General features: G+C 33.2%; 2 protein-coding genes across 3 annotated transcripts; both read right to left on the bottom strand.

The window, feature by feature from the left end:
• Positions 1-353: 353 nt before the first annotated feature.
• Positions 354-4,197, bottom strand: LOC114753710 (protein TRIGALACTOSYLDIACYLGLYCEROL 2, chloroplastic-like). 2 transcript variants are annotated; one of them, XM_028942421.1, is made up of 6 exons: positions 4,117-4,197; positions 2,919-3,477; positions 2,473-2,802; positions 1,551-1,666; positions 789-879; positions 354-715 (listed from the first exon to the last, which is right to left on the bottom strand). In XM_028942421.1, exons 2-6 carry the CDS (start codon positions 3,435-3,437, stop codon positions 623-625), a joined length of 1,149 nt encoding a protein of 382 aa, XP_028798254.1. In that variant the 5' UTR covers positions 3,438-3,477; positions 4,117-4,197; the 3' UTR covers positions 354-622. The 2 variants fall into 2 exon arrangements, with proteins under 2 accessions (XP_028798254.1, XP_028798255.1); XM_028942422.1 differs by lacking the exons at positions 354-715; positions 789-879 and having other exon boundaries at positions 1,596-1,677.
• A 4,896-nt stretch (positions 4,198-9,093) lies between these two features.
• LOC114753716 (CBL-interacting protein kinase 32-like) lies at positions 9,094-13,039 on the bottom strand. Its single transcript, XM_028942429.1, has 11 exons — positions 12,899-13,039; positions 12,717-12,797; positions 11,917-11,970; positions 11,695-11,820; positions 11,523-11,612; positions 11,092-11,214; positions 10,890-11,000; positions 10,329-10,442; positions 10,185-10,241; positions 10,028-10,102; positions 9,094-9,421 (listed from the first exon to the last, which is right to left on the bottom strand). Exons 1-11 carry the CDS (start codon positions 13,022-13,024, stop codon positions 9,347-9,349), a joined length of 1,032 nt encoding a protein of 343 aa, XP_028798262.1. The 5' UTR covers positions 13,025-13,039; the 3' UTR covers positions 9,094-9,346.
• Positions 13,040-14,968: the final 1,929 nt, after the last annotated feature.

The raw sequence follows: 14,968 nt of genomic DNA, 5'->3' as shown, positions 1-14,968 counted from the left end.
TTCCATGTCAAACAGCAATTATATTGAAATGATCCCACCAGAAACATATAACTATAAAAAAAAAAAAAAGGATTCATTTGCTGATCCAAAAAAAAAATTCATGACAAATGAATGATAAATTCCGATGCAAGAAATGACAAGATTTTTTATTAATTATATTCTTTTATCATGATCTCATGGTAATTTCCCCTTATATTGGTTGCATTCACGCGGGCTAATTGCACAAAGAAAAGAAATTTAATGTTCAGCGGTGTATCCTTGGAATTAAGCAGGTGATTCATCAAGAAACTTGTGAAAGCATTGATCCAAACTATGTCTAATTTGACACAACCGACAAAACACCATGGAAAGACTGCTGTAAACCTGTAATAGCATTCTTCTTCAACAGGCATTTTAGCTGGGGAATGATAAACCACTAAAAATCACCATCATCCAACATAATTTATATATGATTTATAAGCAGGACAGAGCTACCTGGGCGGTAACATACTGCACTAAGGTATAGTAAAAACACTCCGAAAATCTCAACTAATTGCTTTGTCCTGCTCAATTGTTGGGGTTGATGAAAAACTCCGTAGAAAATTTATCACCTGATATATTCTATTTTAGTTGGAATTCAACATCAGAGCAATCTGCTCAGAGACTTGATAAGTATTTTCAGGTTCTTTCTTGTAGTCTCATCGCCAGTAAAACCAAGAATATCAGAGCTGATATTCTGCAATAATAAACATCAAAAGAAAAGTTATTCATCATCAATTAAAACTCTAGGCTGTTGTAAAGGGCTTTACCTCAATGTTCTTCAGGGTGAAAATAAGAGTGTAAATGGATTTCTGAATCAGTTCCGTGTTCTCAGGGGTCATAATGGAGGAGTTAACCCTTCTGCATAAACATGTGATCTATCGATCAGCTGTCACATACTTCAAGAATGGACTTCAGGGTAAAATAAAAGGTGAATGAACTCTTTAAAATCAGCTCTCATGATGAATGAATTTACCCTTCTCCAAAGTTAAAAGATATCCCTACAAGTCTTCAGGAATCTAATCTAACATCCTATTTCTGATTTTTAAGTTTCCTGTGGATACTACTAATTCAAAAAAAAAAAAAGAAAGAAAGAAAAATGACATACCTATTACAAATAATAAATAGAGTTTTCAAGCAATCAAGATATTCATAGACTGCAGACTGAAATGCTACTACTTTGACCATTTAAAACTTGTGCCCACGGAAAAAATATTTAGTTATCATGATAGTTAGACCGCCCATGGCCCAAAATCCAATCTTTGCGTACTTTTGCGCAGGCAGGCCATTGATTGGACACAAAATTATGAGCAGAAACAACAATTATAGACAGCATCGGGTCTATCTTAAACATAGGACAAGAACAACATAACTTCATTTAAAAACTCCAAACAATTGTCCACGTCTTCATCCCAAATCTCCTCAATCTATTCCAAGGTCAGATGTTAAAAGGCTAGTTGTCATTTTCCACACTAATGTCCATGTGCCGCACTGCTACGTGTGTGCAGGCATATTGGAGTAAGACAACTGACCTCAAATCCTCAGAGGCTTGTGTAAGGCTTCGGGTTAAATTCTCAGCTTCTTTCAACAGCCCACTATCATGAACTTCAGCCAACAAAGGTTGAATGTCTTCAGCCATGGCTTTGATCTGGGACATCACTACATCAAAGCCAAAAGTATGGGTATTAGAATGCATAACCGAATAATCACAGAAAGAGAGTAAATTCCCAACAACAGAAATAAGGTACATGGATACCAAAGAGATTTAGAGAACATATAAACACAGCAGAAAGGTTACTGAAACTTCTCATTATCATTTTGTTTAACTATTTGCCCATAATTACAGTGTTGTAGTATCACCACAAACTGCTAGAGCGACCCAAACAGCAACGGACTGACAGTTAACTGAGATAATTTCCTCACATTTTAGATGATTAAACTGATTTTACATGCAGCAAAATTCTAAGTCACTTAACAGATTATCTCAAGCTGACCAAAATTATTTCCTTTTGCTACCTATGAATGCTTAACGGACAAGAGCATGGATTGTAAATGCCCAGAATGTGACAAAATATCTCTACATGTCAACCTCCATCTCCTAAGTTCCTTAATACTCGAATTTAGCATTTAATAGTAAATTGATTCACTACATTTAATACATACATACATACATACATATATATATATATATATATATATATATATAAGGAGCAGAAGAATAGAATTGAGTTCTCATACAACCATTTCAAACAGATAACAAGGGATTGGCATTCTTGTAATGATTTAACACATCACAAGCTGCACCTAACAATGACTCAACTTGAGGTTGAGAGAGAAAAAATTTTTTACTATCATGAAATTATCCAGGTTTTACTGGAAAGAAAATTGTCTATCCTGTTGAAACAATTTATTACCATGAGTGATGCATGACTAACATAGAATAGTACATCACACCTTTGTAAGAAGTGGCCTTGCTTCTTCAACGACAGAAGAAACTCGTTCAGCAAGGAGATACGTATTAAAAACGCCAATTTCTTCAACATCTCGTCCAATACGGGTAAATATCCCAACCAATGCATCTAAGCTGACTCCTTGGTAACCCTTCATCTTTTCTCGATCACATACAATAAGACCTTCTTTCTGACATTCTTGGTCAAGAGGTCCAGCTGTTGGTGTTGGTACTGGGTCTCGAGGAGTAATGTCAATCAAAGTTTCCATAAGAAGGCCAGACTGATTAACTTCAATTAATGAATTTCGGGGTATGATTGTTTTGTCATCTTCAATCTGCAAATTAAAATACAGAGATTTAGTATATTGCACCAACCAAAACAATGAAATGCAAATCCAAACAAGTTTGATGCAAACATGGTTGCATAATTAAGCTAATCATAAAAACAAACCTCTACAACTGCTTCGATACTTTCTAATGAAGGATTCACACGAATGACATTGCCGACTGTCACTCCTCTAATCCTCACAGGAGTTCCAGTGCTTAAACCACAAGCCTGAGCAAACTCAAACACAGCTGTGTACTTCCTGAATTTGGATCGTATTTGAAAACCCCTCAACCAGGCCAAACTGAGTGCAAATAGAACTGTACCAGACAAAAGAAACAGTCCAACCCCACCTTCCCAGATACTCCTACGACCAAACCCAAAATCACTTAATGGGCGTAATGTTTTCTTCCAAATAGTACGAGGTACATCCAAAATAACTGCAAGTGGACTCTTCGTTTCAGAAATAGATGGTGATTGACCATGTCCTGCTTCAGCAGACGTAGCCCTTATACTCTTGAATTTTGTTTGAGTTCTAGGCGGGAGATAAGGAGTGCACTTAAGAGAATTCCCCGGTAAGATTAATAACGACGAAGACAAAGCAGTTGGCACTGTTGAGCCCTGAACTAGTCGTGTCCCAGCCATATCTGATGCAAACGCAGATCACAGATGATGCACCAAGGAGCTGTAAGGGAGAAAAAACCCGTCAAATAATCAATTTCGTAAGTTTCAAAACTGACAAAAATAACTCGAGCAGAAAAAGACGTAACACTTGAATGAGGTACGCTAATGATATAAACCAAAAGAAGTTTTTTTTTTAAAAAGATTATATAAGTTTAATACAAACCAACCCTCATTTATCCTTTCCTCACTGTTTCGTTACCGTCCTAGGTTTGATACAGTAAATATAAACAAAATTAAAGTAGGTAAGACTTCCACCACAACAAATGGAATGGATAATGAATAAAGATCACCTCGGCATCAGTTTTACTTGATGTCAGTTTCCGGCACCCCAATCCCCAATAAGATCGATACAATCTAGGAGAAAGTTTCAGGTTGTAACTAAATAGCCCTCACAAGTGATTCTTAAAACCAAAATTTTTCATTAAAACGAAAACTCAGACAATTCACACTGTTGAATGAATAATCTTTGGCGGTGAAGTAATCACCAAGCACTTCCCCCACCGAGACCGGAAGGATTAAGGAATGAATCATTTGCGCACAGTAATGAAACCAAAAAGTGAAAAAACAAAATAAAATTCGAAGTGATTACTAGTTTATATTAGAATTAGAGGTAAGCTGAGAGAGAAGAAAAACAACATACCGAGAATGGAGGCGAAAGATCTCTATACAGGTGATTCACCCATCGCCAATTGGGTGCGACGCCCAAAGAAGAGGACGGCAGGTAATCAAAAGGAGAACAGAGATGGCCAAAAACAAAAAGTTAAAGTTAAAATTAAAATTAAAAAAGGAACACTGAGTCGCAATTTTCACGTTGCAGGGGACGAGGCCCAATACAGCCCAAGATAATACTACACACGGTCCATCCGAAGTTTTTTACCAGAATTTGTTTTTATATTTCTAATGGAAGTTTGAACCATTACCAGAAGTGTTCACATTCAATACCCGATAATATCTAAATAGGATTTTTTTTAATATGATAATATCTGTGTTTAGCAAAAACAACAGTAATATAACTCCCAACCGGGGTTAAATTTAGTAGAATGGGACTAGTTTCTTATAAAGTGAAAAATTAAAATTAAAATTTCTTCTAAGAGAAGTACCTATACTTTGAACAATAATGAGTTGGCTAAACTATTAAATTTGACGACTTTAATTTAATTAAGTTTCATCCAAAACAGTGAATATCTTGCAGATCATCCAAAGTTCATTATATTGAATGGTCTGCAAGATGTTGGAATTCAACCAAATTGAATTGGTCGATTTTGATTTTATTTGTTCAAATTTGGATTATTTTGGTTGAATAATTGTTTTAATTTTTGTATGGATTTTCCACTTAGATTTGTATAAAATTCATAAATACTTGATACAGCAAAAAAAAAAATTTAAGAAAATTAGACCTAATAAAAAAATATGACAACAATCTTGTGGATGAAATTGCTACACATCAAATTAGAAACTACAAAAAAAAAATCGTTGTCTTTGAAAACAAATTACCTTTTATTAAGGCAAAGTTTTGACCATTTTTGTTTTCAAAAGGTAATGATATTTTTTTAACAAAAAAATTACATATCTCTACATTTATTTTCATAAAATTTCAAATTCTAGATATTGTATCTTGTTGTAAATAACGTGTAAGTGTGTCAAAAGAAGAGTTCCACACTATTTGGGATTGTGGGGGTTCAAGTAATAAGTAATCTTAAACTACTAAATGAGCCAAGAAGAGGAGTGGGCTTGCACGGATAATGAGCCATCGGAAACAAATCCAACAATTTACTATCACCTCTTATGCATTAGTCAAATGCAATACTGGACATTTTATTGGAGATATATGTCTAATTAATATATCATTTTAATTACAAGTATACCTCTTCAATGTTCGAAACCAAAGATTTTACTCATCTTAAATAGTCATTAAACAAATGAATTACTACTTGAAATCACTCACTTAATTATGAGTTAATTTCCATTAAACATGTTTAAATGTGTCCAATGATATTGTCATTCGCAGCCTATAAAAGGTGCATGAGAGTGAAGTTCATGATAACCTCTTGAGCTTTGAGCTTTCAAGCAACTCTCTCTTCCCTCCTCTATTATTCTACCCTGTTAAGTTCTTCTGTCTTTTGCTATTCTGCTCACCCTGCTTTTGCAAGAAGAATCCATTTAATCTCAAGGAGCGTCACTTCTTGCTTTGCCAGTCATTGTAAAATAGTTCTTAAGGACAGTGTCCATAAGATATGACTCGGATTTACCATTTTTTTGCAAGTATTATCGTCAACAGAACTTGCATCGCATTACAGAAGAGCTGGAAGATCCGCTGGATTTTTAGAGAACTTAGGTGCGGCTACCAACATATCTTTTATTAAATGTCAAACTAATAGATCTTTAAAGAAACACTGGGGCACGTAGGGCAAAAGAGAAATCCGAATTTGGCACCAAAAATAAAAATTATAATGACTTTAGCAGACGAAATGATAATATTTTATCAACTTCAACTTTTTTGTGATATTTATTTGCAAAAATTTAAAATTTTTTTTGCCCTCGTATTTTCTTATTTCAAACTTGTTAATTGTATGTGTGATATTTAATTATAGGAATATAGCAAAAAATAAATAAATATAAAGAGCTAGTTTCTTTGTATTTAAACAAAATTCAAACAAATGATTTTTGGATCACCTATGCATATAAAAAAAACAAAATAAGAGGCACAGAATTAACTCCTCAAATTCATTGAATTTATAATAATGAAACATTATTATAACATATCAATTTAGTAATAGGATCTAATATATAAATTGAATGTTAGGATTTAGTTTTTTTCAATATATATAAATAAGGCTATATATTTATTTAATTTTCTAAAATTAAATAAGGATCAAATCAAAATAATTTTGAAGAGACATCTGATCCCTACCCATTAATATATAACATAATATCATTATATCTTGATCAAAGAAAGATAAATAAATGGCAATTTAAATCAGTGACGCCTCTTCTTGCACTCCCGTTGATGAGGGCTGTCGTTTTACCCTCCTGAAATTTAGCAACTTTCATATCTTGGAAAGTACCGGCTTAATTTCAATAATTTTTTTTGAATTAATATTTCCAACATTCATTCATTTGTAATGTGAGAATTGAAACTAAATATTGTGATTTGTGATAATACTTTTAGAAGACAGCTTCATTTGTGATATATGACCATATCCTGCTGGTGAAGTTTCAATGTCGTTATTTATAAACAAAAGTGCGATGAAAAATGCGTGTTGGGCAGACTAGTGAATATTGAATGATACATATCATGAGCTTTGGATGGTCTGCAAAAATGTTGAGCCCAACCAAATTAAATGGGTCCATTTGATTTTATTTGTTCAAATTTAAATTATTTTGGTTGAATAACTATTGCAAAACTAAAGTATATATTTAATTTTTTAATTTTATAACGAGTTTTAATTTAATTTATTAACTTTAAAAATTATACTTTTAGTTCTTTAACTCTAAAATTATTACAAAAAAATGATGTATTGAGATCTTAAATATTGATAAAATATTTTCAACTGTTAACATATTGAATTTAATTTTTAAAACAACTATTATTGTTACAAAAAATTATCATTTAAGCATAACAATTTTAGGGTTAAATGATCAAATGTATGTTTTTTTAAAGTTAAAGAACTAAATTAAAATTTTATATAAAATTAAAGGATCAAATACATATTTTAGCCTTGTTGTAATTTTGGATGGATTTCCCACTTAGCTTTGTACAAAATTTATAAATACTAGTTGATTTGGCCAAAAAACAAAAAGATTGGCTAAATTAGGCCTAATTGGCATCAATTAGGACAGCGTGATCCAATCAACTGAATGAACCAAACCGAAATATTTTCATCCAATTCAGTTTCGTTTGATTCAATATGTACATATCTTAAAAAAAATTAATTTACAAAGAGTTAAGTCTTTTTTTAGTGTGAAGTTCCGAAGATATAATGGATGAGTGAGTTATAAAAAAATATTAAATAATATTAGAATATGATTTCGTAATATCATCTATTAGTTAGTTGTAATAAAACAATAATGCAAGGATACTATAGGGATAACTTTTTTTTTTCAAGTAATTTAAAGTAAATGTTGAATCATTGAAATTAAATTAAAATATAAACTTTATTTTCTAATGAAACCTCTACGTAATCATTATAAACAGGAGAATTGGACCGAAACAATCAAACTTACGATGAGTTTGACCAGTCCAAATTTTAATTAATTTAATGTCACGTAACATTCTTTCCCAACATATTTCATTCCTACACGTAAACGTGGTCAATTTGATAGTAGCCCAAGCACCATTGACCTTAAGACAAATTACAATGAAAGTAAAGCCATTATAATATCATCAACTAGAATCAAGTCTAATAAAAAGAATTAATTCTTCAAAACATAGTGAACCAATATTTGAATTCTCACTAAAAGAGACATCCGCATTTAGTATCTAATACTCCTCCGGTCCTTAATATAGGACCCAATTCTTGAGTTAGTTTTGATCCTAAATATAAGACCCATTTCTCATATTTATTAATTTTCTCTAAATTACCCTTATAGATATTCCCTCAACCATAATCAAGTAGAAGAGGGAGAGGAGTATTAAGAAAGATGATTATGGTGTTTTAGGAAAAATGTGTCACTTTTCTTATAATTAACTAACTTACCTAACTTCCTTAATCTAATCAAATTAGTTAAATGGATCTTATATTAAGGACCGGAGGAGTAGTATTTTAAAGAAAAACAAAGCTCGTATTGTCTAATTCCAATATTTAAGTCGAGAGGTATTATTGTAGTTGTGATTTGTATTAAAAAAAATCATTTTTCATTTTTCTATGTTTTTTTCCATTTATCCAAACATCAGAACTCAGAAAAGGACCTTTTCTCTGCTAAAATCTTAACTTAAGAGAAACGAAACTGAAGTCTCCAGAACAGTACGAAATCTAATCATGGAGAGAACATACTTTAATAATCAGTGATCAGCAGAGAAAGAAAACAGGCAAGCCAACACGAATGGATATTGTCGAAATAAAAAATTCTAATAAAATCATTGACCAAACCAGAAAATGAAATTATAATAAAACCCTATCTCCAAGATATGAGGATAACTTCGAGAAGGACTAGGGTGGAAGCCTTTGCAAGCAAAATATTTGAATAATTTATGAAAAAGAATAATTATTTTTTCCATAGAATATAACCCTGTCAAAAAACAATTTATATTGAGTAAATTTAGAGAGCATTGGGATATTATTAACAGTGATATTTTTTTAATATAAACATTTTGATTAGGTTTGATCATATGGAAAAACATTAATTTTCCTCCACTTACGATCTTAAGGTCATTTCAAGCCAAAATTATTTATTCTTCCTAGATTCCTAATCTCATTCCTACATAAATTAATGAAGCATTTGTGAACCACATTTTTTTTTTCAGGAACCAACCTTCATTAATTTGTGTCATTGGATTAAAAATATCTTCAAAAAAGAACACAAAAAGTGTTTTTCCTTTTCTTCCTTTCTACTCTATAAAGGCCCAGTTTGGGAAAGCTAGCAGTAAAGGGAAATAAACTAACGAACGACATAAAGGTTGACTGACAATACATCCATATGATTTGCAGATGTTTCATTAACATGATTCAGCTGTTGACTGGCAATACTTACATGAACTATTATGCATGCTTTCTCACAATAATAACCCAGAAAGCCATGTGATGATGATCATATATGTCCAATCAAACCTCCAACAGGGTAGTTTGTTGGGAAAATTAAACCAGGAAACTGGAAAAATGACAGCATCATAAGCCATGAAGAAACTACACATGACAACAATATCGATGATTTCACTTTGGTTCTTGCATATCATCTTCACTTTTCCAGACGACATCCTTGAGAGTTGTCGATAGATTTTTGTAAAACTGCAGACAGGGACAGGCAAAAATTTGATTTTCAGTTACATCGAAGGTTTGTGTGGATATGCTCTCTGATAATATTCCAAGTAAACTTATATTTAGATTCCAGGAAGAAGTATGATCTCATCACCAATACCCAATTTCTGAACCAGTGTCCAAGTTAATCTCTCTGATTTTCATCCTTATTGTATTACCCCCAGCAAAAAGAACAGTCCACCAGCAAAACACGGCCCTAGTCTATGTTTGATCAATCCAGTAATTGAAAGATAATTATCACAATTTGGTCTTGAAGTTGACTAAAATAATTTTCAGCAAAACTCACTCCAAGATAATGGTGGTGCGTTCTTTGAAAGAAATGGAGTCAAATGATAGTAAATTGGTACCTATCTCTGAAGGACTAAATTTAACATGTACTTTTGAGGGAAATATATAATAATTTGCTATATCATTTTGCACGGGTTTCTACTTTCTAGTGAAATAAATTTCAGACTAAAAGCCTCACACGTAATGAAGAGTGAAGCTAGCTTCTCTCACATGCACAGCGAACAGAAAATTATAGCAAGCAATCAAGGACCTGGTGAATGAAAAAATCAAAGGGACAGAATGATATACCTTATGGAACTCCAACGTATCACCTTTTGCTTTCCTCACCTCAACCATGTGAAGGGAAGGTGCCACTTGAAATACCTGCTTAAAATATAACTCGTATACATCACACTGGACAAATTGTGTTACACTTCATTATATAACAAAAACTCATGTTATGTACCTCTGTGGCAACATTAAGGTTTCCTTTCCTTCCAGCCTTTACGTTTTCAAGCCTCATCTGTGGGTTCAAATACATAAAAACTAACTATAGATCAAGTTTTTCTTTGAGTGAGAGTTGATAATGAGTTCCGCAATTTTGGGTTACCTTGTAATTTTTCTTGCGCACATCGAAACCAAGAGGTTTTGCAGCTTCTTCGATCTTGTTGATTATCTCATTGGCAGGGCATTTTGAAGTGAATCTTGTTTCCCTTTTAAATCCCTGAAACAATTCACATCAGAATACAAAAATTCAAATAGTAATCAAGCAAAAAATTTCATATTCTGCTCAAGGTGGCATAGTAAAAGAAAATTTTCTGCCTAAATCAGATTATGCCTTGGACAAAAGTTAACCAGTTCCTTTATCTACCCAAAAAGTTATACAATTCCCATATCACATTTACATTACTTCAAATGATTGCGTAATTTTCCTATTTTTATATCACATAGCAAATGCATAGCAAAAAAGGGACGAGACTGATGCACTTGTATGATTGAATTCAAATATAATCATGATCAGATTAATCCGTTCGCTTCTATGGATTTCCTCGAAAATCTTTTTAGTACCGTATGCTTGAGAAGCAGAAGCAAAGAAATGGGTGCTCATTCAGCGAATCTACAGTTCCATAACAATACAAGAAAAACATACTCATCATGTAAAGTTGCGAACCTGCTCTATATCAAACAAATTTTCAAGGTTCAGCCCTTTGGACATGGAGATTAAGTCAAATGCATTCATAGGTGTTGGCTGTTCTTCTTTCTTCTCGGTCACATGGTGCTCCTGTGAACATGAAAAAACCCCTTTATGTTAGTCGTCACATAACTGACAGAAGCCAATACCGTAATCATAGTACTTATCATCTTCGACATACTTTGGAATCTTTAAAGACGGCTTCAACATCATCAATGTTGCCCTCTCCTTTCTCCTCAAAAACAGGAGGCTTGTAATCTTTCTTAAACCATTCATCTACTAGAATCTCCGATACCGTGATACGCTGTCATTGAGTGTAAATCAGAAACGCTGTCATTGAGTGTAAATCAGAAATGCATACCGTGAGGCATGTAACAGACTACTAAAATAGTAAAAGACAAGACAGGATTGTAAGTTCTCCATTTTTCTCTCATATTTTTTCCCAAAATGCTTCTGAAACGTCTACTTTTTTACACATTTCACAAAATTAAGTTGATATGGTGCCACTAAGTCAAACTCAGCCCACGGAAACGGCTTTTCCTTTCAGGCGAAAAAAAAATTCCTTTTTTTACAGTAGATGAAACAGCTAGAAAATCAAATGCTCTCTCTTACAGTTGCAGGGTTTGGATCCAGGATTCGAGCGATCAGTTTCCTGGCACTGAAAGAAAGCCAAGGGGGGCAAGTAAATTCAGCAGCTGAGATCTGTGGATCAGGAAAAGGAAGTAATAAACAGAAACTTAATGGGGAACAGGAAAATTGTGCAGAAGAAATCACAAATGCTCACCTTTTTATATAGGTTCACAAGATTAGGTTCATCGAAAGGCAGGTAACCTGCAAGCAATACAAAGAGAATCACCCCACATGACCACAAATCTGCAGTTGCCCCATCATAGCCTCTATCATTAAGGACCTGTTTAGAAAGAGTGCATATTATTATCATAGCATGGTTGAAATTTATAAAACACAAAAACACAGCAAAGTAGCAAGGGACAGTATTTGTTTGCACCTCAGGAGCGACATAATTTGGCGTTCCACATGTAGTATGCAGCAGTCCATCATCCTGTCAACACATCATACTGTAAGATGCAACATGGCCTAGATAGCATTGAAACTGTTTTATCGACACTACTCTACACTATCACCAAAAAAAAAAAAAAAGACTACTCTACATGGGTGTGGATGAGCGACCAGATTCTGAGACCGGATATGACAATGCTTATTTGAGGAATTCTAGCTCACTTTTAGTATCAGTTGAGAAAAATGAGACAATATAACTCAATAACCACATCCTTCTGATTCAAAAGAAGAAGAAGAAGAAGAAGAAGAAGAAGGAAGAAAAAGGAGTTTTCCTGGGATAAAGTTGAACAGTTACTTATATTTAGTCTAAGGCTTCAGGACACAGTCAACGCAACCAAGAAACGATACAAGACAATAACAGGAAGAAGTCGTGTACAAAAAGTATTATGAATTTTACAACACCGACCAAACTAAACAAGGGCTAATTTAAACCTGCATTATCATTTACCAGTTCCACTAAAAAAGACTGCCAATACAGAATTCAAGCATATATAGATATGCTAATGTATGGTGTTGAAAGCAAGCTATCTGCCCAATATACAGATATGTTAAAAATAAATTTTTAAAAAATATCTTTTCCAAGCTCAGCAAAACAATTATTTTGCTTTCTGATTAACTTTCTTTTTCTGTAAGGATTAGCAGTAGAGTTGACAGCAAGAATATCACTACACTGAACAAAGATAAATAACAATGAAAAGTAAACCTCAGAAACCAATGAAACATGATTACCTTGACTTGCTGGGAGAGAGCACTTAAACCAAAATCAGAAACTTTAAGATTTCCAGAAACATCTAATAGCAAATTTTCTGGCTGCAACAATTTTGTTAAACAAGAATGACAGCTATGTAAGAGATTATTTCTTCTGATATCAAAGTGAAATTGTTCTGATAAGACCGGAGAGTAGGTCCTACCTTTAGGTCTCGGTGGTAGACACCCCTGCTATGGCAATAATCAACAGCATTTATAAGCTGCTGGAAATATCTACGCGCTTCACTTTCTTTCATCCGCCCATGGTTTACCTTTAATAAAAAGTCCATTGGAAAATAACAATATACATCACATTTTTAACTCTTCAACAACAGTTAGGGACTAAAACTCAAGGCAAGCCTATCAACAATAATGATAACATAAGAATAGGAAAATAATTGTGGTGGACGGACAGAACTATAGTATCATAAGCTTCATGAATACAACCCCGTCCCTATCATAATCATAAGTTTTACTTGATGTCAGTTTCCGGCACCCCAATCCCCAATAAGATCGATACCATCTAGGAGTAAGTTTCAGATTGTAACTAAATAGCCCTCACAAGTGATTCTTAAAACCAAAATTTTTCATTGAAACGAAAACTCAGACAATTCACACTGTTGAATGAATAATCTTTGGCAGTGAAGTAATCACCAAGCACTGCTTCCCCCACCGAGACCGGAAGGATTAAGGAATGAATCATTTGCGCACAGAAATGAACCCAAAAAGTGAAAAAATAAAATAAAATTCGAAGTGATTACTAGTTGATATTAGAATTAGAGGTAACCTGAGAGAGAAGAAGAACAACATACCGAGAATGGAGGCGAAAGATCTCTATACAGGTGATTCACCCATCGCCAGTTGGGTGCGACGCCCAAAGAAGAGGACGGCAGGTAAACAAAAGGAGAACAGAGATGGCCAAAAACAAAAAGTTAAAGTTAAAATTAAAATTAAAAAAGGAATACTGAGCCACAATTTTCACGTTGCAGGGGACGAGGCCCACTACAGCCCAAGATAATACTACACCCGGTCCATCCTAAGTTTTTTACCAGAATTTGTTTTTATATTTCTAACGTAAGTTTGAATCATTACTAGAAGTGCTCACATTCAATACCCGATAATATCTAAATAGGATTTCTTTTAATATGATAATATCTGTGTTTAGCAAAAACAACAGTAATATAACTCCCAACCGGGGTTAAATTTAGTAGAATGGGACTAGTTTCTTATAAAGTGAAAAATTAAGATTTAAATTTCTATTAAGAGAAGTATCTATACTTTGAACAATAATGAGTTGGCTAAACTATTAAATTTGACAACTTTAATTTATGTAAGTTTCATCCAAAACAGTGAATATCTTGCAGATCATCCAAAGCTCATTATATTGAATGGTCTGCAAGATGTTGGAATTCAACCAAATTGAATTGGTCGATTTTGATTTTATTTGTTCAAATTTGGATTATTTTGGTTGAATAATTGTTTTAATTGTTGGATGGATTTTCCACTTAGATTTGTACAAAATTCATAAATACTTGATACAGGAAAAAAAATTTTAACAAAATTAGACCTAATAAAAAATATGACAACAATCTTGTGGATGAAATTGCTACACATCAAATTAGAAATTACAAAAAAAAAAAAAATTCGTTGTCTTCGAAAACAAATTACCTTTTTTTAACAAAAAAAATTACGCATGTCTGACATTTATTTTCATAAAATTTCAAATTCTAGATATTGTATCTTGTTGTAAATAATGTGTGAGTGTGTCAAATGAAGAGTCCCGCACTGCTTGGAATTATGAGAGTCTAAGTGATAAGTAATCTTGGATTACTAAATGAGTCAAAAGAAAAAGTGGACTCGTACGCACAATGAGTCACTGGAGACAAATCCAGCAATTTACCGTCATCTCTTATGCACGAGTCAAATGTAATACTGAGCATTTTATTAGAGATATCTGTCTAATTAATATATCATTTTATTACAAGTATACCTTTTTAATGTTCATAACCAAAGATTTTACTTACCTTAAATAGTCACTAAACAAGTTAATTACTACTTAAAATCGCACTTACTTATGAGTTAATTTCCATTAGCCACATTTAAATGTGCCTAATGATATTGTGATTCACGGCCTATCAAAGGTGCATGAGAGTGAAGTTCATGATAACCCCTTGAGCTTTGAGCTTTCAAGCAACTCTCTCTTCCCTCCTTCTATTGTTCTATCCCGTTGAGTT

This window comes from Neltuma alba, unplaced genomic scaffold (assembly GCF_004799145.2).
Source record: "Neltuma alba isolate B1F8T4 unplaced genomic scaffold, ASM479914v2 tig00008091_pilon, whole genome shotgun sequence".
Taxonomy (NCBI): Eukaryota; Viridiplantae; Streptophyta; class Magnoliopsida; order Fabales; family Fabaceae; genus Neltuma; species Neltuma alba.
This window is presented reverse-complemented; position numbering and strand designations above follow the sequence as displayed.